Source organism: Pyrus communis, chromosome 15 (assembly GCF_041283825.1).
Source record: "Pyrus communis isolate YQ-2024b chromosome 15, ASM4128382v1, whole genome shotgun sequence".
In the NCBI taxonomy this organism is placed as follows: Eukaryota; Viridiplantae; Streptophyta; class Magnoliopsida; order Rosales; family Rosaceae; genus Pyrus; species Pyrus communis.
In genome coordinates, this window is record NC_142579.1 from 1223121 (window position 1) to 1247837 (window position 24717).

The window sequence follows — 24717 nt, forward strand, 5'->3', positions numbered from 1 at the left end:
GGTTTGGGCCGGCCCATATTCTAATGATGATACTAAAGCCCACAAACGGCAAGCTAAGTTTTGTCGTTTAAAAGTTTGCAACCTCTGCAACTCTCTGCGTGCTTCTTCCTTCAGTTCAGCCGAACAGAGCTTTACAGGTATGCTTATTTAGGGCTAATTTCAAATTTATGAAGGAGTTTAATTTGCTTTGAAATTTGGAAAGTGGATTTTGCAGAAGTTGTTGGCTTACCTGGTTTAGGTAAATTTGAAATTTCTAGGGTTTTTATTTTTTTTAATTATTCCATGTCCTTTTTTTTCTTGAAATTTCACGAGGGTTAGTATTCTTCTGTGTTTTATTAGGATTAATCCTGTTCCTGTTTGTTTTAGGGTTTCAATTTTCCATTAGGGTTAAGTGTTTATGTATACCATTGTAATTCAATAGTTAAGATAGTTGATAAATTAAACTTTCCGAGTTTATAATCTTGCAATCGTAGTAGCTTTGGGTGAAACCAAGAACGAGCGTGAGGCTGCTGGAGCGATTCCAGTTTATCTTATTCATTGGTTAGTTTTTCAGTAGTGTTAATCTGCGATGGACAGGCCTTCGGCTTTGTGATGCAAATGTCGATAAGTTTCTTCTGTTGTTTCTTTTTCTCCTCAACAGGATCATAGCAATGAGCAAACGGAAACAGCCAGACTCTAGTTCCCCGGCGGACTCTTTGAGCCAGAACGAGCGAATTCTATACAATGTGATCCATAGCAAACAAGATATGGGGATTTGGACACGAGACATGAAGAAAGAGACAAACCTACCTGACAAGGTGTTTAACGCAGCCTTAAAAACACTTCAAGCAAAGAAACTGATACAAGAGGTTGTAAATGTCCAAAGCAAGGGGAGAAAGCATTACATTGCTACAGAATTTGAGCCCTCCAAGGAGTTAACCGGTGGGGCTTGGTACTCGGAGGGGAAACTCGACAAAGATTATATAAACCTTGTAAAAGATCAGTTTGCGAAGATGATATATCAGCAGAAGGTTGCTACGTTGGAGGGAATTGCGGATGCAATCAGAAAAACTAAAATATTCAAGACCGAGTTTACAAAACAGCAAACGGAGGAGATTGTGAGGGATTTGGTTTTGGACAATCGAGTCATGGAGGTGAAGAGCACCGGGATGGGGGAGTTTGCTTCTATTCAAATTGGAAAAGTTTGCTATAAATGCAAAGGCAAGGGAGGTACTAGAGGAGAAACCAAAGTTGGCGCAATGGCTTCTATTCCATGTGGAGTTTGTCCGCGGATAAGTCAATGTACACCGGATGGGATTATTTCCCCATCAACCTGTGTCTACTTCGCAAAATGGTTGGACTTCTGAATCGAAGTAACATCTTTTTTGCTCAACTTATACCGTCCTGCTGTATTTTTCCAGGTTATTTTCCTCCCTGCCTAAATATAACTTGTTGCAAATCTTTTGGTTGTTTGATTACTTGTGGAAGTAATGGTACATTGGGTTGTCAAATTTCTGAAAGCAATTCATGTTGTACTACCACTACTTTCGTTTCAGCAGTTGAGCTATATTACCAAAGTCGATCGATATGAATAATACAGTTTTCTCAAAATCTTCTGCAGGAATAAGAGTTCTCAAAATCTATCAATGTCTTAATCATGTCTAGGGTTCTCAAAATCTTCTGCAGGAATGAGAGTCGTCTCAAAATCGATCAATGTCTTAATCATGTCTAGGGGTGAACGAGGTCCGGGAATGTTAAGTTTTGCTGTAAAACCGTAACCAAACCAAGTTACTACAAAACCAAACCGTTTGATTCGGTTCGATTCAAATCGTTCTCATATATTGCAGTCGTATAGCTTAAGGTAAACATCAGAGGAAAAAATGCTTTCCACAATGCGACGAAGCATTTAATACCCCAAAAAAAAGAACGGTCACAACAAAACTTGGAGATCTAAACGTAACAAAAAAAAAAAAAAAGATCGAAACAACCGGCTTTGTAAAAAGGGCAAAAAAAAAAAAAAAAAAAAAAAAAAAAACAGAAAGGAAAGAGAGTTTTGTTCTTTGTTCGAAACGGCGGTATTTGAGCATCGTTGAACACCTTGTAGGCAAGAAGATTCACACCCAGACGACCACAGGGTCATTGAAAGCGCTCTTCAGCCAGATTTCCGGCTCCACAGGGTCAATTGGCCCAGTTAGACCCATTGTGGATCTGCCCGCGCGACTACTTTTCAAGGTTATTCAGGCGTTTTAGCTCCCCACTCCACTTGAAGATTGTTTCGGACATTTCAACTCTTTTTTTATCGATATGATTGACCACATTGAATTCTCAAAAATTGAAATTAGCTAAACTCCATGTTAGTACTCCACCATAAGCTTTTAAGACGAACACAACATGTTTTTTTAGTAGCCCAAATTCTCAAGTTCGTACCATAGGGAACTTGTGAAACAAAGGTCAAAAGTCTGAAACCAATTTATTCTCTCGTTCCTTAAATAGATGTTTGTATAAATAATAAAATATAGGGAGGTTTAACAAAACACTCCCGGTACTGTTCACTTTTAATGAAAAATCACATTTATACATTTCCCTAATATTATTCACTATTCCTTTTAAAAGGGTTTTTCATTAAAAGGAAAATTTTTTTGGACTTTTCGTTAGTTTTCCTTAAAAAATAAACATATAAAAAAGAGGTAAAAAGTCCAAAATAACCTTGAACACAACTTATTTGGATGGAAAACATAACGAAGTTAGGGTGAGTTGATAATGATTTTGAAATCTTGGGCTAATCTTAAGTCTACTTACAACGTGATAGATCATACGGGTAGATATCCTGGGTATTCATGAAAAATGATTTTGAAATCTTCGGCTAATTTTAAGTCTACTTACAACATGATAGATCATACGGGTAGATATCCTGGGTATTCATGAAAAATGACCTCTGTATTGTGAGACAGGGTGTCGGAAAATATAAAGAAAATTATTTTAGAGATTTGATTTAGGTTTTCTATGGACAAAGATTTGATTTGATTTTTTTTCTAGTATTGCTCTATCTTATAAATACTTCATTATGAAAAAGTATTTGAGTTTGTGACATCATTAAAGTTGTATTTGAGAATTGTGAATTTGGAGGAATTCTTATATATCCTTAACTCAATATTTTCAACTGAATATATATATATATAGAGGACCCACAGTACCACAACAACTCGCTTATTTCGTCAGTGTTAAAAAACTCAGCGTATTCGTCCGAGAAGCTCGTCGTCTTCACCACGAACGAAGAAACACTCAGGTATGGAACGAAATATTTACTCCTAATCTCTATTCAATTTTCGTATCAGTAGCCTAAGTACTTCTTCAAATTTTCTGCACATCTAGGTTTCTATTGATTCGAGGGTTTAGGATTTCTATCTATTTGACTACATATCCAAAGTACGTAGTACAGGGTTTGGCGTTTAGGGTTGGGCGGTGTGTTATCCACACATCCTTTTAACTTTTGGCCTTTGATCAAATTAATTAAAGAAGATTAAAGTACATAAAGGTGCTTGAGAAATAAAGAGGTGTGTAGGGTTTCTTGAATTGCAAACCAACGAATGAGGGGAATCAACCAAGTACCATGAAACATCTGCTATATTTTAATCACTTGATAAATATAACTTAGGGTTTTTTCAGTTATCTACATCTCTATCAATTTCTCAATCGGTTTTCTTCATGTATAATAATGTGTATAAACATATGTATATGTGTGTGTGCATGTGTGTTGTATGTATGATGTATAAAAGTGTAGTTTTTAAAGGATACATGGCAATACGGCCATGAGTGTGTTTTAGGGTTTGATCAATTTATATCTAAATCTCTCCAATTACCTGCAGCTGGTGTCTCCTCCTCCCGTAAGTTAACGATCGATATGGATCCCAAAGAGTATTCCACCAGCAACCTAACCGATGTCGCACTCAAAATCACCAAGCATCTTCTCATGACTGAAGGCAAAGGGAAGAACATTGTGTACTCGCCGCTGTCCATCCAGGTCGTGTTGTTCTTGATAACAGCCGGTTCAAAGGGTCTCACTAAGGACCAGTTGCTCTCTTTCCTCAAGTCCGAGTCCTCCGACCAACTCAACTCCCTTGCCGCCCCTCTTGTAACTTTGGTCTTAGCAGACGGATCCACTAGAGGCGGTCCTTGCCTCAACTTTGCCAATGCCCTCTGGGTTGAGGAGTCTCTCTCTATCAAACCATCTTTCAAGGAGGTTGTGGACACTGTTTACAAGGCAGCGATTAAACAAGTCAGTATCAAGACTGACCCTGACAAAGCGAGAGTTGAAGTGAATTCATGGGTTGAAAAGGAGACGAACGGCCTCATCACTGAGGTTCTTCTTCCTGGGACAGTTAAAAGCGACTCCAAGCTTATAATTGTAAATGCCTTGTACTTCAAAGGAGTTTGGAACGACCAGTTTGATGCATCAATGACATTCAAGCAGAACTTTTACCTTCTCGATGGTACTAATGTCCTGGCGCCGTTCATGTGCAGAAGCTACGAGGACCAGTATGTAAGAGCCTTTGACAGCTTCAAGGTCGCAAAGCTTGAGTATGAACCAGGAAAAGACAAGGAGCGGCAGTTTTCAATGTGCTTTTTACTTCCTAATGAAAGAGATGGGCTCCCAGCTTTGGTCGACAGAGTTTGCTCCGAGCCTGGTTTCTTAGATCGCCATCTCCCCAAAACAAGAGTCGAAGTTGGTGCCTTCAAAATCCCAAGGTTTAAGTTTTCCTCTGGCTTTAAAGCTTCCAAAATCCTCGAGGATTTAGGACTGGTTCTGCCTTTCAATGGGAATGGTGATTTGAGTGAGATGGTGGAGTCACCTCTTCGCGAGGCCAATATAATTCATAAATCCTTCATTGAGGTTGATGAAGAAGGCACAAAAGCTGCGGCTGTTTCTGTTTTTGCCGAGGAGTGTGGTTGTGCTCAGCCATTTGAACCGATTAAACGGATACACTTTGTGGCTGATCACCCATTCCTGTTTTTGATCAGAGAGGAAATGACTGGAATGGTTCAGTTCATTGGTCACGTGCTCAATCCGCTCGAAGAATGATTTTATCATAGATCGAGGGTCAGAAACGGTCTCTTCGTAGTTCACTTGGTAGTCCATGCAACTCTTTATTTTTATGTGATGACTTTTATTTCTTTTTAATCTTTTAAGATATTGGTTTTGATAGCCAATTGGATGCGCGTGATGATGGATTGTTCTCAGAATAGTACTATCTTTACCTTTTATTTGTTGTTAACTTTTGAAAATATTGTTTCTCATGTCTATTAAGAAAGTATGAACCCAAAGTCTTACATTAATGTCAGAATCTTGCATACTTGTGTTGCCAAAACTTTGGTGGAGAGATAGTTGAATTATTTCCCCGTCGATCTGTGTCCACTTTACGAAATGGTTGGATTTCTGAACCGAGTGTATGGGGGAGACCCAAGCCAATAAGGTTACTCGTTTTGTGAGGGTCGGAAAACGTCCATTGTATACAGCTTTATTCTTACTTTAAAAAGTGTTGTTTCTACGACTCTAACCTGTAATCTTTTGGTTACAAACAAAACAACCTTAGATAAATTATTTACACATAGTGGAATATGTGCACTTTCGTCGTTAGGGATGCAAGTATTATTCCCTAAAAAAATAGATTCAAATTCAAATTAGATATATCAAAGGAGTATGATTATCTCCCCTCTAAATTTCACTCGCCTTTTCTCATTCTCTTCCTTCTAAATTTCACTCGCCTTTTCTCTTCTCCTATTTGAACGGTTACGGTTGAGTCACGTTACATCTTGTAATGACTTCTTTATAAGGAGAGAGACAAAAAAAGAAAATGAGAGAGGAGGGCAGGGAAGGGAATTAGAGGAGGGAGAATTTTACTCCAATATCAAAACGGTGTTAAGGGGGGACCACAAAAACGACCGGGCAAGCCAACCAGCATCTAAAATTCTAAAAATTTCAAATGGAGCATCGATATCTCATATCCCTCGTCAGAATCCCTTTTCTTTTTCTCAGTAGCACTACTTACTACCTTTTCCTTTTCTCAATTACTCTTTCTTTTCTATTTACTAGTTCTTCTTTTGACGTCTCCCCACAGCCGCTTTATTTGCTGGCATCTCCAAAAGCACTTCCAGTTTTTCCTCCGGCCAACTCTCACCTACATACACCTTCAATCCCCCATCAACTTCATCATCATCAAACAATAAAACCCTACATTTTGCAGGGTACCAGATTTCTTGGTTAAATGGTGAACTTTGATTATGATGAGCTTGTGAACGCAACAGGAAGCTTCTCTCCGACTCGGCTGGTCGGCAAAGGCAGCCATGGAATGGTCTACAAAGCCATGCTACTCAACAAAATTGTTGCCCTAAAGAAGCCATTGCAACATCGTGACAACTGCCCCAAGCTCGAAAACGAAATATGTGTGTTATCGTCCTTACCCGAGAACCGGCATGTTATAAGCCTTCTTGGAACAAGCCAAGTTCATTTGAACAGCAACAACAAGCTCATTGTCATGGAGTTCATGCCCAATGGCTCTCTCCATGACCTACTTCATGTTGCACCTACACCGCCTTCGTGGCCTAAACGTGTAGAAATCGCCATCCAAGTTGCCCGGGCGGTCCAATTTCTTCACGAAGGGAAGCCTACGGTGATCCACAGGGACATCAAGTCTGAAAATATTTTGTTCGATTCAGATTGGAATGCCAAGTTGGCGGATTTTGGACTTGCCGTGCTGTTTGATTTGCCGAGTCAAGTGAGTCAACCCGCTGCAGGAACTATTGGATATTTGGACCCTTGTTACACCACGCCTAGCAAATTAAGCACCAAAAGTGATATGTTTAGTTTTGGTGTTGTGTTGCTTGAGATCATTAGCTGCAGAAAAGTCATCGATGTTTATAAGTCACCCGCTTCGATAGTGGACTGGGCAGTGGCATTAATCGAAGAAGAGCGAATCGACGAGATTTGTGATGCAAGGATAGGGTTTCCCGTATACATGTCAAGCACAATAAGGCACATTTTATATGTTGCAGCAAGTTGTGTATCGTCCAATGTAGAAAATCGTCCGACGATCGGAGAGATTGTTAGGGAGATGGAAAATTCTGTTATCGAACGAGTTAGGTTACCGATTTGGATCAATATGTTGAGGAACTTTGTACTCATGAGGAGGAAGAAAAAGTTGGCAAAAAAATGGCAGCAGGAAAAATGTGCAACAGTACTAGAACAAAGTGATGCTGGTGTTCGTGTCCCAAGTGGAAAGCTATTGCTGTGGCAGGTATTGGCTGATGCTGAGATGGAATAGGAGGAAAGGTTGACATGGTTTAACGGGTGAGTTGACTCGCTCCCACTCGTTGAGTAAGCAACTCGGGCGGGTGAGTCTTTCCATGTGTGTATGTATTGAAGGTTTAGAAAACCTGCCGGGCATGCACTCCAATGTAAAGTGCAAATAGGAGATTCCCAAACATTCGGTGGGCAGAGACTATCACGATGTTCTTTTCTCGGTGCCTGTCATTCCATGCTGATGGCAAATTGGCAATGCTCTTCTTTTTATTTTTCTCCTTTCTTTTAAAATAATATATTGCCAATTATATATTAATTTTGGGTAATAATAGGGAGATTAAATTTGTAAACATGTGTCACTTATAGGAATGAACATATTTATCAACGTTTAAGTAATAATTCAATCATCAATTTCCATGTAATTTAGTTTACAAAATTTTGTCTACGAATTTCATCTTCCTAGCATTACCCATCAGTTTTGTTTGGTGCAGATCGGCATTTGTGCTGAGTGAATTCTGATGTTGTGTTGCAGTGTCTGATTTTGTATTTTACATTTGGATTTAGACATTGTGTTGTAGTGTTTGCTTATGGTTTATCTTCTATATTTGGATTTAGACTGTGTTTCAGTCTCCATCTCAGTTCTGCTTTTGTATTTGGATTCAGACTATCTTATCTTTGTAGTTCTATTTTCCTATTAATTGTCTTCTAAGTTTCCAAGAGATGCAAGCATTGTCTTCCACCATTCCAAACACAAATTCAATTACAAAATTAAATAACAAAAAAGGGCCTAAAATTCGAAGCATGAATTTCGCATATTTGATCAACCGCTCAAGTTCTTCCTCGAGCTCTTTACATGGCTTCTTCTAAACCTCATCGATACTTGGGTTCAACTTCTGCAACTTTAACCTCGACAAGCTTTCTTCTATAAACTCTCTCCAACAACTAATGTGGACCACTCTTGTCGAACCCTATTGTTAGATCTGGCATTTTGGACCCGACTTATTAATATTTGGATGGATGCTTAACATGTCGGGTCACTAACGGGTCACTTTGGATCAACCCGTTAGCACCTGTTAGTTGATGATATTTTAGTAATTTCAGTTAAGTATTAACAAAAAAAAAAAAATAAACTCTATGCAAAAAAAAAAAAATAATAATAATAATTGTTAACAGGTGAAACAAGTGACCCGTTAGCTTAACGGGTCGGGTTTGGATGACCCGTTAACTTAACGATTCGGATGATCTAGTAAATCTGACCCGTTTACAGATCTATCTGTCGTCACCACCGCTCCACGATCTCATAGAGGTCGTTGATAATTCTAGAAGCAATTTTATATGGACCTGTTAAGACAAAAAAAGAAAGAAAAAAAAGGAGATAGAGGAAGGTCTTAGCAGCAAATCACCATTCTCCCCAGAAAAGTGCGTTGGAAGATGAGCATAATTAGAATTGTATATATGTGACAATTCAAATTCAAAGTCTAAGCAAGCTGGATGCTGCTTTTGGATCCCAATATGGCAGCAATGATACTGGGGAACAATGATGCTTAATTAGATTCTAGTTTTAGGTGTAATTAGGTTTTAATTTTGAGGGTATTTTTGGGTTTATATAAGTGGATTTTGAGCTATATTTGAATTGTTTTATAAAAAATAAATATTTTTGATTTGTTTGTTAAATTTTGGCTATAAATGATAAAAACTCAGCAATGATATGCTTAATCCGATTTTGGTTTTAGGTGTAATTAGGTTTAATTTTGAGGCTAGTTCGGTCTATTTAAATGAATTTTTAGCTATGTTTGTATTGTTTGTAAAAACTAATATTTGTGAATTTTTGTGCTAAATTTTGACTATAAATGATAAAAACTCAACGATGAAATGATTAATTAGATTTCACTTTTAAGTGCAATTAGGTTTTAATTTTGAGGCTAGTTCGGTTTATTTGAGCGAATTTTTTCCTACATTTAAATTGCTTTATAAAAAAATAATAATAATATTTATGAATTTGTTAAAGAATTTGAGTGAATTTTCAGCTATAAATTAAAAAATTCCTAAATTTTGGCAACTCCCGCCAAACAGACGTCAAGTGATGAACCGACAGAACCGGAGCTGCTAAAACCTGAACCTTAATTTCCGTAACGATCTCTCCCTATTACCAAACCCTAATTCTTGCCCTAACCCTAACCCCCCAATTCCTAAGCGTGGAATCCTAATAAAGACGACGAATAGAAGAAGAAGAAGAATGAGATGGAGTCCCAATTCCATCACAATTCCTCCGAGAGGCGCCCAACCTTCCGATCCAAGACTCTCCCTGTCAAATGGTTCAAAGAATGGTATCTATTTTCCCTTTTCTTTCATTTCTAATTTGATGATTTAACTTTCATCTCCGATTAATTTAGACGAAGAATTGCAAGCACAATCTTTTCGACTTCCTGGGTTTTGAATGTTAGTGCAATTTCAGTTTTCATAGTCTCTGAAGTGTCCCTTCGATTCTTGCGTTTATGGTTTCGATTTACAGTCGAAGTAAAGTTAGGTACTTTTATGGAACTCAGTTGCAGGCGTTGATTCTTGGTAAGAAGTGAGAAGGGTGCATTGGTTTCTTTGATAATTTGAAAGTCAAGTTTTTGTTTAGCAAAACGAAAGAGAACATAATATGTCAGTTTGAAGATTTGGTTACTGTACAGCTGAGTTAAATGGCCTAATTTTATGTTCATTTAATGTTTAGGAACACGAAAGTGAAGAAAAAAAAAACGACCAATTTTATCGTATCCGAAGATTTTCTCTTTTATGTGGTGATTAAGATTCAAGAACTATTCGCCTAAAAAAAAAGATTGAAGAACTATTTGTCTAGAAATAAGCTTCCAGCTACAGTGTCAGGGTCTTGTAGGACCTTATGTACGAAGCATTACTCTCATAACAAAAGAAAGAAGATAGCTGCACTTTGATAATTTGAAAGTATTTGACCTACCTTTGGCTAATGGCTTGATACAAACTCGTGGTCAGGGTTCCACAAGATGTCATAGCAACAGGTGGAGAGTGCTCTCTAATGAAGTGGGTGAAAGGTACTTCTTCCCTACCATGTTCTGTACGGTGATTCCTGAAAATACTTCTAAACCACTTTACGTTGTAGTGTGAGTTATATGAATGAGAAGGATTCTGGATTGGTAAGTGTTTATGAATTTAAAGAAACAGAAAAAAGAAAAAAGAGATAAAAATATGGAATTAGTATTGCCTTCGGTTTGATGTGTGAGTTCTGCATGCTATTCAAGCTATGCCTTATGTAATTCATCATAGAAGTCTTATCTACTCAATTTTCTTGTATTTTCTTTGATTTGTAATTTTGTATGTAATATTAGTATTACATGATTAGTAGGCCATTTATTTGCATCATGGTATACACTAGTGCTCTTGTTCGGTCAGAGCCAATGCTTACGTTAAGCACTGTCACTCGCTTTACTCTCCCAAGTTGATATTTCTTCAAATTCAGTGGGGATTAGTGTCTTAATTGAGATCCTTCTGCTTTTGTAAGTTTATGGTTTGACTTCTGAAGTGTTTTCTAGGTCGTACTTAAATGCGGAACCAAAGTGGAAGATGCTAATCAAAGGGTTTTTTGTCTCTTATTCTCTGGGGTTTTAGTATTTTGTTTTCCTATTTTATAAGGTTTAATTCTTTCCAATTGTATTTCGGATTAGATTTGGTTTTCTATTGTATTTTTGGATTAGGATTTCTTTCCACTGCGTTTACTTTCCTGCATTCTTTAGGTATAAGCCATTAAAAATACCCCCGTTGTAATTCAGATTGAATGAATGAAGAGTTGATGAATAGAAAAGTTTGGTTTTCCAGAGATTGGAATTCTTATCCTGCGATGGGATTGTTTTGGTGAGATGCCAAACTTCTTGGTGAGAGGCCAAGAATGGGTGTGATACCCCTGGAGAGGCCAAGAATTGTTTAAGTTTATGTTTTCAGTGTTTTCGCTTCTGCGAAGCTATTAAATTCCGCTGCCCAACATCTGATTTAATAGTTATTAAATTCTTGATGTGTCATTTAAGCAATGCATTAGATTTATAAACACATTAGTTTTACAATTGGCCTAAGACTTAATGAATCACTAATGAGTTTAGGCTTAAGAGAGCCATGTTGGATTAACATGATGGGCGAGCATGTTCTGTTGTATGTCTTTGTTCCTATGACATGAGTTTGGACTGATTTTTCTCATTTTCTGTTTTTGTTAGCGGATACATCAGAGGCTTTGGATGAGAAATCAAAGAAAACAATGGCTCCAGAGCCAGAGCCAGAACCAACAACCAAAGTACTTTTTCTTTGCAGCTATGACAGCTGTGGGAAGATCTTTATTGATGCTGGTGCTTTGAGGAAGCATGCTGACATCCATGCGGAGATACAACATGTTTGTCTGTACGAGGGTTGTGGAAAGGTATTGTTTCCAGATAGAGTAAGCTATGGGATTGAGACAGCAAGTTACTATCATGTCAAAAGAAATGGAGAAGAGTTGTCAGTTTCTTAATTTGGTAAAACCAAAAGCAAAAAACGAGAAGAAAGATTTTGTTTATGTCTAATAATTTGTTCCTGGCATTTGTAAGTCTTGTTCAGTCCCAAATGTGCAATTCCTATAGTTTCGTGCTGCACTACTGTGGGTACTTTTAAAGCAAGGATATATCTGATATTCCGGCAGAGTTTCTTATTCTTAGTTGACTTTGAAAAATAATATTTTGAATGTTACAGAAATTTTTGGATAGTTCAAAGATGGAAAGACACTTTCTTATTCATTCCGAAGAAAAGGATTATGTATGTCCTCGTGAAGGCTGTGGCAAGGTATCATCTTATCCATCACTAAAATGTTTTCTTTCAAGTTCTCTTGCCATCTAATGTTGAAGTTTTAACGGTTTAGCTGTATTTCAAACCCTCCCACCCAAAACAACACACACAACGAACTATACAATTACAATATCTGTTTGAAGGACGCAATTTATCTTCTTCCCTACTATGTTAAGTTAGTTTCCTGTGCACACTGGCAAAGTAATTTGAATGTCAAACATATCCTCAACGTACCAATGATATCTGGTGAAACTTCTGTTTATTTTTTATTAGTTCAATATGTGTAGCTCACATTCCGTTTTGGAATGAATCAGAGTTGTATGTCTAATATAGGCTAGACTAGACCCTACAAGTGGGTAGGTTTTGAATTGCCACTCTTCACATTTGATACTGGATTTTAGAACCCGACTTAAAGGAAAATAGAATCTGGTAATGAATTGCAGTTTTGGCCATCCTTAACGAATGCTGCTTAAGATAATGATTATTGTGATACCAGTATTTAAATTTTACACATCCAATCAAGCCGAAAAACTGTCACTATATCAGTAGTATCATCCTAGCTGTTTACTTGAACCATTCTGTGCTTTTCATAAATTTGATGTCTTTTTCGGGCTTCATAAATTTCCTTTATTTGTGGTTGTTTAACATGCATAACAGATTTTGCTGTGTTATAATCAATTTCGAATATGACTTGTGCAGGCCTTCTCCCATGAATACTTCCTTATGTACCACATGAAAACACATTCAGCAGAGAACTATTATAACTGTCCATACCCAGACTGCCTAAGGAGATATCCATATGAGTACAAGCTTAAAAACCACATTGTAGATTACCATGAAACGGTTTGTTATTCCTGCCTCACTTTTATTGTTTATGAAATATTTGAAGTTGTCTTCATTTGTTTTTGGTACAGAATAGCGTGTGAATGTTTTATACCTTTATTATGATAAAGAATAGCGTGTCATACATCTATTTTTCTGGACTTTCTTAACATAGGAAGTATGACTTGATTCTCAATATTGATGCTGATTTTACAGATCGACGAGCCAGTTTGTGTGCCAAAATATGCCACCCTACCTGCAGGGAAGCAAATCAGAACTCCCAAGCCTCCTTATGGCAAAGCATCATCGGATCTTTCTTATGCTTGCATTTATGACGGGTGTAATAAGACGTACATCCATGAAGACAAGCTTAAGCGGCATTATAGGGCAGTGCATCCTGGCCATGTGTTTGATGTTGCTCGCAATGAGATCGATGAAGCCAGTGATCAAGATGCCTATGCCGGAAAACGTGTGAATATCAAGAGCCAGCAAAACATGCTCAGACCTAACTGGAAGTGAAGAAACAGAAGAGGACAGTGAAGAAATGTTAAGAAAGTGAAGAAACAGAGGAGGACCGTGACAATGTTGAAGCTGGTTGGAGGTGTGGTGACAACAATGGCGACGATGATGAGGAAACAGAGGACGAAGCTAGATAGTAGATATGCGCGGAGGCTCTTTTTTCTTTGTTTCCTTGTTCGTCAATTTTCATCTTCTAAAAATGGAGTTGGAGGCACTTTGTATGTAACCCACCTCCTGGCTACTGCCATTTCTTTTTGTTTCGTTTTGTGTTATCTTCCCTTTGGAAGGGGCACTGTGATTACTGATTAGGCATTTGTCCATACATTACTATTCAGTTTGGAAATCAAGTCCATAGATTACTATTTTTGATAAAATAAGCCCTTGAATTCATTATAAACTATAATTTTTCTCCGTAGTATAAGAGTCGAAGTTATTTTATTAAATGTTTTGTAAATTTAAGTCAAGCGATTTGTGCAAGACATTTTGGAGGGTAGATTGACATTTTTTTAATGAATTTAAGGACTTGCTATTTTGGAAAAAACACTCTAAGGAGTTAACTTTAGGGGGGAAATTGATAGAATTTAAAGTCTAATCAATGTTAAGCGCTCATAGGTGAGTAAATGACAGTAGAACATTTTAAAGTGTGTTACGTTCAAGTCACGTAATTTCAGTTGATGAAAGTTTGAATGTAATACTTACAAAATGGAGAAAATTGACAGTTATTAATAATTTAAAGATGCTTTTTTTTTTTTTTTTCCTTCAAAAACAATTTAGAGATGTAATTTCACTCAAATAAAAAGGGTTAACTACATTTTACACCCTTCAAGTTTGAGGCAATTTTAAAAATGGGCTATGAGATTTCAATTTTCTCATGTTACATCATGGGATTTTAAAAGTATATCAAATTTTTTTTCTTTTGTCTCTTTGAACCTCTAATCATCCAATTCAATTTTCTCATGTTACATCATGGGATTTTAAAAGTACATCAATTTTTTTTCTTGTCTCTTTGAACCTCTAATCATCCAATAAATTGATGAGTTTTTTTGTCAATGTGTGCAAATGCAACTCATACTTTAGCTTATATAAGAGTTTCAAACTCATCGCGTCATCAATTTAATATTTGCCATACAAATAATCAAATTAAAGACACATATTAATACAATTTTAATATTTTAAGGTGCAATATGAGTAATTTGAGACATGTGCCCCATTTTGAGAATCATTCCAAACTTGAAAGGTGTAAAATGCACTAACCCAATTTAATGACAAATCAACAATTTACATTAATTTCATATCGCTCGTTTTGAAGGGTTTTTAAAAGGTAATACTAAAAAGACTAAATTTGTAAACTAATTATAAATTAAATGATATGGAAGCTAACGATTGGATTATTACTTAAACGTTAATAAATGTGCTCATCTCTATTGGTGACACATCATTTAGTTTGCAAATTTTATCAACAAATTCAATCTTTCTAGCATTACCTGCTTTTAAAATGACTGAAAATATTTTTATGAGAATGATTTTAGAACTAATAAAAATACAAACGAATTATGAAAAAAAATATTTATATACTTTATTCCAAAGCACCAATTTGGAAGGTAAATTTAATATTTCAGTGACACTAAATTCGTTTCATCCATAAATATCGTGAGTTGGGTTGGGCTCAAAATTTGATTGAAAGTCAAGAGAATGAAAATGGAAAATGAAAAAAAATCAGAATATATATAAAAAGAAGAAAAGTAGCTTCTGCTGCTGCCTCTCTCTCTAGACTTAAAACCTCAGGAGAGAGAAAGCAATTTGTTGGTGCAATGGCAGGAGTAGCAGGTGCAGGCGCAGCCTCAACCTCAACGCCATCGTCGCCAGAAGAGGAGATAATGCTGACGGTGAAGTGGAGCGGAAAGGAGTACACCGTTCGAGTGTGCGGCGACGACACGGTGGGCGAGCTGAAACGCCGCATCTGCCAACTCACCACCGTCTTGCCCAAACGTCAAAAGCTTCTCTACCCAAAACTCCTCCCGTCCAAGCTCGCCGACGACACCGTTTTGCTCTCCTCTCTTCCCTTCAAGCCCTCCCAAAAGATGACCATGATCGGGTAAGTCTCCGTCTATCATTTGCCCATGTTTAAATGCCTATATATTTATGCACACCAAGTGTCTGATAAAATGTTTCTGGAATGGAATTGAATCAGTACCATGGAGGATGATATTATAGTGGATCCGGTGGAGTCTCCAGAGATTGTTGACGATTTTGAGATTGCCCAAGATGAAGCTGTTGAGATTAAAGATAAGTTTGCCAATAAGTTGAGGAGGCGTGTCGATCAATATAAGGTTAGCAGTTTCCGTCCTTCACTTTTGATTGCAGATGAGTGTGATTACTGCTTTGTTTTTATGTATTTTTTTATTGTGTGAATTGGATTGTAGATTGAACTTCGAAATCCTTGCCGGGAAGGAAAGAAACTGCTTGTGCTGGATATTGATTATACTCTGTTTGATCACCGGTCCACAGCAGAGAACCCGCTTCAACTTATGCGGCCTTGTCAGTTGTTCTTTCTTCATATGAAATTTCTACTTTTCAAGAGTCTTCATGTGTGTCTTTCATTTGACTTTACACACATTGTGTTTTGTAGTTCTTCACGAGTTTCTTACAGCTGCTTATTCGGAATATGACATCATGATATGGTCTGCAACTAGGTAAGTTGTCAATTACAAAATGCAATGCTAAGAGAATTTTATAACAAAGATATATTCCCCCTTTTGTTTCAGTGTTATTAAGTATCATGCTCATTTTCTAAACGTGCTTAGGCGACTGTTGTATAGCATTGGAAGTGCATTGTTTGGATGTTTCTGTATCCTGTAATAAACTCTCATTTATAGTTACTCGCACGTAGATTTCCATGGCTTCAATTGAAGCAATTAAACACCTCGATTTCAGCATGGATACTAATGTAGCCATTTACCCAAATTCAATCATTATAAAATTGAATTCAATTTTGAAATGGGATCGTTTCTTTTCAATCTTGTTGAATTGATATCGCCTTTTTCTTTCTATTCTTTTCTGTTCTTTGACAGAAAATTTCTTTGAAATTGGTATATTACCTTCCTTTTTTCTATTATCTCTTGTCGGATGAATTGTTTGAATCACGAGTAAAAGAAACTGCATATGTAGAATCAAAGGAAAACTAATGAAAAGAGTTTCAAAACTTTGAGTTTTAATGATAAGGACAAAACAAAGGGTAAAATGAATAGTACCAGGTTTAACTTTTTAGTGTAAAAATGCGGTTTTTCGTTAAAGTGAACAGTACCGTGAGCTTTTCGTTAGAACTCCCTAGAATCAATAATGCGTTAGCATCAAAGTAGATGAGATCTAATCTGTTATAGTAAGATCTACTATGTTATGTTGCTAGACGTTAGGTTTGGACTACAGATTTTGAAGAGGTTATGCTAAATATGTGTGTGTTAGAGAAGATGTTTATGTTGAAAAGAGTAATGAATTTGAGAGATCTTCTGTATATTTCTTTTCATTACCCAAGTATCAACTCTTTCCGAAAGTAAATGACTCTTACAAATTTAGGGTTTTTTCCCCTGTTCAAGTTGAAGTGAATTTGCATCAATCCTTTTGTCTTCTTCCCATCTTTGTTTTGTGTGATGGGCCTGATGGCATATGTGAAAGATTAAGTAGACTAGCAAGTCTAGAGCTTCAAATTTCTTTTTCTGATTGTAGATTACAGGGAATTGTGATGACAATAATAACTATGGACTTTATATTAAGTTCAGTAAACAAATTGGGTTATGTGCACCTGTGTAATAATTCATATATGTTTCATTTCTACAGCATGAAATGGGTTGAATTGAAGATGAGTCAGCTTGGAGTGCTCAGCAATCCCAACTACAAAATCACAGCTCTTCTAGACCATATGGCAATGATCACAGTTCAATGCGAGTCTCGTGGAACCTTTGATTGCAAGCCATTAGGCTTGATTTGGGCTAAGTTCCCTGAGGTATGGAACAATGTATTTGTTAACCATCGTTTTTTGCTCATTTTCCCTTTTATTTCTTTATAAATTCTGAATGATGTTGAGAGTTTGCTATCTCCTTTGCATATCATATGAAGATAAATACTGTCATTTATAAATTTCCCCATTACGACTTACAGGGGGATTTTTTTTAAACTGTTTTCAATTTTTCTAGATGGAATACCATCATTTTAAGAGTCTCAGACATGGTAATGATTTTGTCTTTTTAGTAATAGTAGTTAGTTTGGGACGGGTTAAATTTCAATGTCTGGTATGCAAGTAATCCAATTTTCATTTGCTGTCTAACTTTCAGTTGACTGATGACTAGCAATTTCTTGTTATACTCAGTTCTACAGTTCAAAAAACACCATAATGTTTGATGATCTGCGAAGAAACTTTGTGATGAACCCCCAAAATGGTTTGATCATCAAGCCATTCAAGAAGGCCCATTCTAGCCGAGACAGTGATCAGGAGCTCTTGAAGCTCACAACATACTTGCTTGCCATTGCAGAACTTGATGACTTGAGCAACCTTGATCACAATAACTGGCAGTCATTTTCTGAGGACAATGTCAAAAGACGTCGGCATCAGTGACCTTTAAAGGTATCATTTCTTTTATCGTTCTTGCAATTTTATCGTTTTGTTTTTTCGTTGATTATCATATTCTCCATGTTTGCAAGCAATATAATATAATGTAATGTCCCATCTAAGACCTTCTGTCAAAACCAGGATTGCCGATATTCACTCCATCTCAGGGATGAACTGAGTTAACCTGAAGCCCGTGACAGGAATTCATCAAAAACTGAGACTCACTATTTCCATATCTGTATAAATTTCTTCTTAAATTTTTGCACATATTGTTTGTGCTTCCAGGGCACTGTGGGGTTCACTAGATATACCTATATATCTGCGTATAAGCATCGATAACGACGTTAGCGTGTTCTCTTGACATGAGCAACCTTGTCTCTAAAATGGTTGCAAACATGGAATGAACACAGGGATGGTACTTGGATATTTGTTTCTATGCTGATTTTCTCATGAATTTTGTTTTTCTAGTCTCTGAAATCTGGTGAAGCTTATAACCCTTTATGTTATATTTTCGTTAAATTTGAATCTGGAAATTGCTTTTATTTTCAGGCTTATTTTTCATGTGGTTGCCCCCTAAAAAATAATAGAAACAATTTTCATATATTTTTACGAATGTGTTAGTGCGTTGTGTTTTTTGTCCTTGCATCAAACTATGACCTACGTCAATTTTGAGAAAGCAATTTACATGAAATAGGTTTACCATCGTATGGCGTCCTAATACATTACTATGTGGAAAAAAAACTTACGCATGGGAATGTGTTATTGGACAAGAGACATTACATGCCGCTGAGGCATTTCCATGTAAGTCCTCCAATTCTAGACACGAAAAGAAATCTATGTCAACTGACAATTGACATCTGTGGTATGTGCACTGAAGGTCTGTCTGCATCGAGTTTTTTGTTTCATGGTCCAATGGACATACTTAAATGTGAAAGTTCTAATTTGGTTTATTTAGTCTGAATTGGCTACAATACTTATAAGTATGTTGTACAATCAATATTTGACGGTCAAATTTGGTTATTAGATGTTACTACATCATATCTGACCATCAGATGATGATTATACTGAGTACCAAATTCTTGAGCACGTGAACCGAAGATGATTGTAATCATAATATAGATCATAGTTTTCTTGTCAGAATGACATATTTTCTTTCTAGTTGGTGTGGGCAATAACTTTTAAACTCAAAATTTTTATTTATTTGGACATTTTTTTAGCGAACGATATCATCTACATTAAAGGATGATGGAGTGGACTAAACCATAGCTGGCCAATAATAATGTGTTTCAAATTTGCTTTTGAGAAGAATCGAATCTAAGACTTTTTACTTACAAGTAAAGAAGAGTATCACTCGACCATAATACTAAGTAACTCAGATGTAACTTTGAATACACCTACATATATTCAGGTTCCAATTCCATCATTATTATCTGATAAATTTCCTTTCTTATCTAAATAATTTTTACCCTAAACCCTAATAAGGTCCCCTAGCTAGATAGCCCAATAATGCACTGACTGGTGGAGCATATTTTATATTTGGGTAAAAAATACAAACAAATATGTATAATGCTGTGTAGCAAGCTTGCTTATTTAGTTCAAGTTTCAGCAATTAATTAAAAACATGGTGTGTATAAATAGAGGAATCTTACTTAATTTTTAATTTTTAATTAATGGGGTCAAAGAGTTAGCTAGCTATATATCGCATGAGAAATTTTTTATTGTGCTCAGAACACAGGTGGTAGACCACGTATCATTATATAAGTGGAGGGAAGTTTTATTTTTTAAGTTGTTAATTTTTTAACATAAATATCTCATTACTTGTATAGTGACACATGATGTACCATCCCGTGTTCCGAACACACTGAAAAATCTCTCTATATCGCAATAAAAGATTTTTCAATATGCCGAAAACTAAGAATGGTACTTCATATTGCAATATACAGCAGTGATCCAGCACTAGTGACTGACTGAGTTACTAATTTAGAAATTGATCATCGTCATCTGCGTTATCTCACACTAATAACAAATTACATACGAAAAAAAGATTAATTAGCTTTTTGAGAAGGGAATTGTTATTAGCACTTCAAAAATCTCATTCCACACTCTAAACTTTCTATATTAGGAAAGAAAAATACACTTGTGAGGACTGTAGAATGAAATTTTTGGAATGCCAACAACAGTTTCCTTTGAGAATATAATCTCTCTCATGTGTCTGGATATATACCAGTGCAGTTCAATTTGGAGATTTTGAATTTGGAGAAAAGATGAACCTGCTCTTGGTTTTCATCTTCTCTCTCATCAACTCCTTCGGATTATCATGTAACTAGCTACCTCTCTCTCTCTCTCTCTCTCTCTCTCTCTCTCTCTCTCTCTCTCTCTAAGATTTTTGTTTAATTCATTTGTTGAAATTTTGGTGATAATATATGATGCAGATGGGTATGATCCATTAGATCCATATGCCAACATAACAGTCAGATGGGATTTTCTGCAGCAAAGTGGAAGCTCATCCGACGTACGTACGTGAGTTTTTGTTATTTCATTTCATTGCACTGCATTGCCAGAAGAGAAAACTTGCAGTCCGTCACTTGAGATATTTGTCTAGATCCTGCATTTTGTGACCTGAATTTCCAAAATAGCCCCACAGGACCAGGGAGTTTTTAACATACATATACACTTAATCTCTCGTGAAGTATTCTTGATTAAAAAAAAAACAGAATCCTTTCTACTGGGTTTGGTTAAGGAGATTTAAACTGAGCATCCGTATGAAGAATATTTACAACATTTTTCTTTTGAAAATTATTATTTCAGATTAAAGTATCGATATACAACTTCCAGCAGTTTCGCCACGTGGACCGGCCCGGTTGGAAGTTGGGTTGGACATGGAAAGGTGATGAAGTGATATGGGACATGTGGGGAGCTGAGGCCATTGAGCAAGGAAGCTGCTCCAAGTTCAAAGGTTCACCAGACCTTCCTCATTGCTGTAAAAAGAAGCCGGTGATTATCGATTTGTTGCCCGGAGCCCCTTTCAACAAGCAGTACTTCAATTGCTGCAAGGGAGGAGAGCTCTCTTCCATGATCCAAGACTCTTCCAAGTTCGGATCTTCTTTTGCGATGAGCGTTGGATCCTTTGCCGGGAAAGACATAGTTATGCCCACCAATTTCACCCTTGGACTCCCTGGTTACACCTGCGGCATGCCATTCCAAGTCCAACCGACAAAGTTTAGTCATGATGGCCGTCGATGGAAGCAAGTACTCGGTGAGCATTCAAAACTTTCACTTGGTATATAGCTCTCATATAACTTAGAGCGTTTATTACAAAAGGTTTGCAAGAAGTAGATAAAAGCGTCTATTAAAATTTTTAGGCCTACAAAATAACGTCTTTGGTGTATTAGATAACAAGAATTACTTTCTTACAAAGTTTGGACGCAAAAGTGCTTCTTACAGTAACAGAAGCACTAATTAAAGCATTTCTGGGGTATTGGCTGGATAACTAAAATAAGGTTTCGCAAAGTTTAGGCAAATGTTTTTAGGGTGACGAAAGCACTTTGAAACGCTTCTTGGAGAAGCAATTTTTTTTTTTTCAAAAAGCATTTTCAGGTCCATAATAAACTAGAAGCACTTGGCTATTTGTGAAATGTTTTAGGGTTTAGTGAGAGTTAATTTTATTTGTGTAACATGTTTGATGTGGTTTTATTGTAGAGACATGGAATGTGACCTGTATCTACTCCCTGATCAGAGCATCACCTTCTCCAAAGTGCTGTGTTTCCTTGTCCGCATTCTACAGTAGCACCATTGTTCCGTGCCCCAAGTGCAGCTGTGGATGCCAAGGACTTCCCGGAGTGAAATGTGTGAAGTAAGAAAGATCTAGGTTATCGATTCTCTAACAAAGAAATATGAAACTAAAACATGTTTGGATGATTTAAAGCAAACTTTTCTGAAACATTTACATAGAAATTAAACAACTTTGGGACATGTTATTTCGAGTCTTTGAAGTTTTTATTTGTCTTTGTTGGAAATAGTTGCTTTTAAGAGCCTTGTGTTTTATACTTCGTGCTTCAATATTTCTTTGGTATTCTCTACAATGAATCAATTTTTGTGTATACTACAAATCAGCAGGCCAGGTGAAGAATCTCCACCTCTTCTGCAACTTCCGCACACGCATGAGACTGAAGAACCATCACCTTTGGTGACTTGTTCGCGGCACATGTGCCCAATAAGAGTACATTGGCATGTCAAGCAGAGTTACAAGGAGTACTGGAGGGTCAAGATTACAATCACCAATTACAATTTTGTTAAAAACTATTCTTACTGGACCCTAGTCGTTCAGCACCCGAATCTGCAAAGCTTGACTCAGCTTTTCAGCTTCAACTACCACCCTCTCAATCAGTATGGAACCATAAGTAAGTTAAACAAACCGAAAGCCCCATAATTTATTCTGTTTAGAATACACACTTTGCAAATAACATTGAGCTGCATTTTCTTTCTACAGATGATACAGGAATGTTTTGGGGAATCAAATACTACAACGACCTGTTACTCACTACGGGGAAGAATGGGGTCGTGCAGACGGAGATGCTACTGCACAAAGATACAGGGACTTTCAGTTTTAGAGAGGGATGGACTTTTCCTAGGAAAATTTCATTCAATGGGGATGAATGTGTGATGCCCCCTCCAGACGAGTACCCTAGACTTCCCAATGTGGCTCCTAGTGCGACAGCATCAAAGCTTTCCATTGTAGCTTTCGTCTCGTTATTGATCCTTGAAGCCGTGTTCTGACATATTGTCTGAAGAGTTAATGCTGGTGATCTTAGATTCATTACTTGTAGGGAATTCGTTTTTGGTTTTCTAGCACCGTTGAAATTCGAAAAACCATGTCTGCAGTTGTTAAACTTGCGATTAATTAAAGTAGTAATGTTGTAATATTCAATGGTATATATATTTTACCAGACAAGTTTCACTGTATATATAATTTGACAATGCAATGGCAGACCAATCTTAAACCAGAATTTATAGGTTGGTGATTGCAGCCATTAAGGGTCACCTTAGCCAAATTCCCTTCCCCCAATATCTGTTGAAACCTAAGTTAATTCCATCCTTTCAACTTCATCTTTCTTATTGGTCAAATCAACGGCTAGTTCTAATCTGACTACATTCGATATTATCTACACTAAAGGGTGAGAAATAGGTTAAACCTCATAATGGGCTAGCCATAAAAGGGAATTCTATTTTAGTTTTGTAGCAACTTCAGAAATATGAAAACCATGTACCACGTTTGTGTACTTACATTTATTTAATCTCAAAATTAATCTGTTTCCATACATTTTCATTATATATATATATATATGTCGAACCAAATTTATCAGCATTATGCAAATCTAGCCATTTTTTTACAACTGAACACACCTGGCCTCCTATTTTTTTATTCAAAGTAGTGGAGTTTTAGGATTCATACGGTCGATTCCACTTGCTGAAATAAAGCTTTGATGTTTTTGATGTACTAAAAGTACAACTAAACAAAATTATTTGGACAAAAGCATTCGCGATAAATTTTTTAGGATGTCATCACGAATCAAAGCTAAAGCAGAATGACCAACTTCCAACAATGAATTAATGGAGCTAAAAGTATGAAACAATATATCGCTAATTGATCTCTAAACAAAAACTTAAGGTCAAATTCATTTATTACCAAATGGTAAATCAAAAGATGAACCAATCAAAATATTACTATTGTCCAAAAAGAAAAATCAAACTAAACATTAGTAGAAGTTCGATAACCAAGGATTAGATCCACTCATCCACCAGATGATGACGTCCTTAATGGAGTCTTCTGTGATTCTGAGATTGAAATCCATGCACTTGGAAGCATTGGACATTTCACAGACGCCGGAGGCTTTGATTGAGTGGCTGAAGTACTAGTGGTAGTCGTCGTCGTAGTATTTATTGGGTTTTGAGAGGGGTGCTTATGCACATCATGAGGCTTCTGCACATCAAAATTCGCAGGCTTCAAATGATGCGGTGTTTTGCTTGAGCTTGACTCAGGCCGGGATAAATTTCGATTTTGTTTTTCAGCATATAGCGTATATCTGTCCATGGATTCAATCCTCAGTGTCGAGGCTTGTATCTTGGCTTCGAGTGAAGCGATGAGTATAGTCAATTCATCTTGTGAAAACTGGTCTATTCGAGGATCCCATGTTGGGTACTTGTCTTCAGAAATCTGTTTATTGCCCGGTTTATGAAGTTCGGGATCAACATGAGCATCATCATCGTCATCACTATTATCACCATCATCATTATCATCGTTGTCACCATTATTGTCATCTTTCTCATCTTTCTTCATCCTGGCCTCATAAAAATCAGACAAATCGAAGTTTCTCTTGGAAAAACCAGGGGCAGCAGTATCCCTGGAAGCCTTGTACCTGTCGAGAATGCGATTGAATTCAACTGGATCTTGTGGCCACGTCTCCGGTTGAATTGGCCTGAAGTCATTGTTTTGATCAGCTTCGTAGACAATCAAGGCTACATCAATGTCGCAAAGTTTGGAAAGCTCGTCGGCCTTCTTGTATACATTTTTCTTTCGCTTCCGGAAGGCCATCTTTCGAGCACTGTCATTGGGTATGAGTTCCAAGCTTCTTCTTGTAGGAGCCACCATCTTCTTCTGGTCGATCTTCTC

General features: G+C 36.8%; 5 protein-coding genes and 2 pseudogenes across 14 annotated transcripts; 6 read left to right on the forward strand and 1 right to left on the reverse strand.

Moving 5' to 3' along the window:
- The first annotated feature begins 76 nt into the window (after positions 1-76).
- LOC137713464 (uncharacterized) lies at positions 77-1807 on the forward strand. 6 transcript variants are annotated; one of them, XM_068452766.2, is made up of 3 exons: positions 90-137; positions 474-540; positions 641-1590. In XM_068452766.2, the coding sequence occupies exon 3, from the start codon at positions 651-653 to the stop codon at positions 1344-1346; it is 696 nt and encodes a 231-aa protein (XP_068308867.2). In that variant the 5' UTR covers positions 90-137; positions 474-540; positions 641-650; the 3' UTR covers positions 1347-1590. The 6 variants fall into 6 exon arrangements, 4 of the variants coding, with proteins under 4 accessions (XP_068308870.2, XP_068308867.2, XP_088541338.1 ...); XM_088685211.1 differs by lacking the exon at positions 90-137 and adding an exon at positions 224-238 and having other exon boundaries at positions 367-540; XR_015956320.1 differs by lacking the exon at positions 90-137 and adding an exon at positions 1601-1807 and having other exon boundaries at positions 288-540; positions 641-1400.
- Positions 1808-3150: 1343 nt separating this feature from the next.
- On the forward strand, positions 3151-5220 carry LOC137729669 (serpin-ZX pseudogene; annotated as a pseudogene). The gene is made up of 2 exons (XR_015957061.1): positions 3151-3265; positions 3846-5220. The product of XR_015957061.1 is annotated as a serpin-ZX pseudogene (transcript).
- Positions 5221-6052: 832 nt separating this feature from the next.
- Positions 6053-7997, forward strand: LOC137729213 (serine/threonine-protein kinase-like protein At5g23170 pseudogene; annotated as a pseudogene). Its single transcript, XR_015956557.1, has one exon. The product of XR_015956557.1 is annotated as a serine/threonine-protein kinase-like protein At5g23170 pseudogene (transcript).
- A 1337-nt stretch (positions 7998-9334) lies between these two features.
- On the forward strand, positions 9335-13821 carry LOC137719853 (zinc finger transcription factor YY1). Its single transcript, XM_068458856.2, has 6 exons — positions 9335-9603; positions 10274-10332; positions 11503-11702; positions 12011-12100; positions 12803-12946; positions 13142-13821. The coding sequence occupies exons 1-6, from the start codon at positions 9518-9520 to the stop codon at positions 13442-13444; spliced, it is 882 nt and encodes a 293-aa protein (XP_068314957.2). The 5' UTR covers positions 9335-9517; the 3' UTR covers positions 13445-13821.
- A 1219-nt stretch (positions 13822-15040) lies between these two features.
- LOC137744844 (ubiquitin family protein) lies at positions 15041-18514 on the forward strand. Its single transcript, XM_068484655.2, has 7 exons — positions 15041-15539; positions 15636-15774; positions 15868-15982; positions 16074-16137; positions 17279-17444; positions 17808-18062; positions 18189-18514. Exons 1-6 carry the CDS (start codon positions 15256-15258, stop codon positions 18051-18053), a joined length of 1014 nt encoding a protein of 337 aa, XP_068340756.2. The 5' UTR covers positions 15041-15255; the 3' UTR covers positions 18054-18062; positions 18189-18514.
- Positions 18515-20251: 1737 nt separating this feature from the next.
- On the forward strand, positions 20252-23053 carry LOC137730240 (COBRA-like protein 6). Of its 3 annotated transcripts, none has more exons than XM_068469588.2 (6): positions 20252-20366; positions 20480-20559; positions 20856-21303; positions 21747-21900; positions 22161-22447; positions 22537-23053. In XM_068469588.2, the coding sequence occupies exons 1-6, from the start codon at positions 20312-20314 to the stop codon at positions 22821-22823; spliced, it is 1311 nt and encodes a 436-aa protein (XP_068325689.2). In that variant the 5' UTR covers positions 20252-20311; the 3' UTR covers positions 22824-23053. The 3 variants fall into 3 exon arrangements, with proteins under 3 accessions (XP_068325689.2, XP_088541339.1, XP_088541340.1); XM_088685213.1 differs by having other exon boundaries at positions 22164-22447; XM_088685214.1 differs by lacking the exon at positions 20252-20366 and having other exon boundaries at positions 20481-20563.
- A 785-nt stretch (positions 23054-23838) lies between these two features.
- Positions 23839-24717, reverse strand: LOC137728174 (agamous-like MADS-box protein AGL82). The gene has a single exon (XM_068467042.2). The coding sequence runs from the start codon at positions 24694-24696 to the stop codon at positions 23839-23841; it is 858 nt and encodes a 285-aa protein (XP_068323143.2). The 5' UTR covers positions 24697-24717.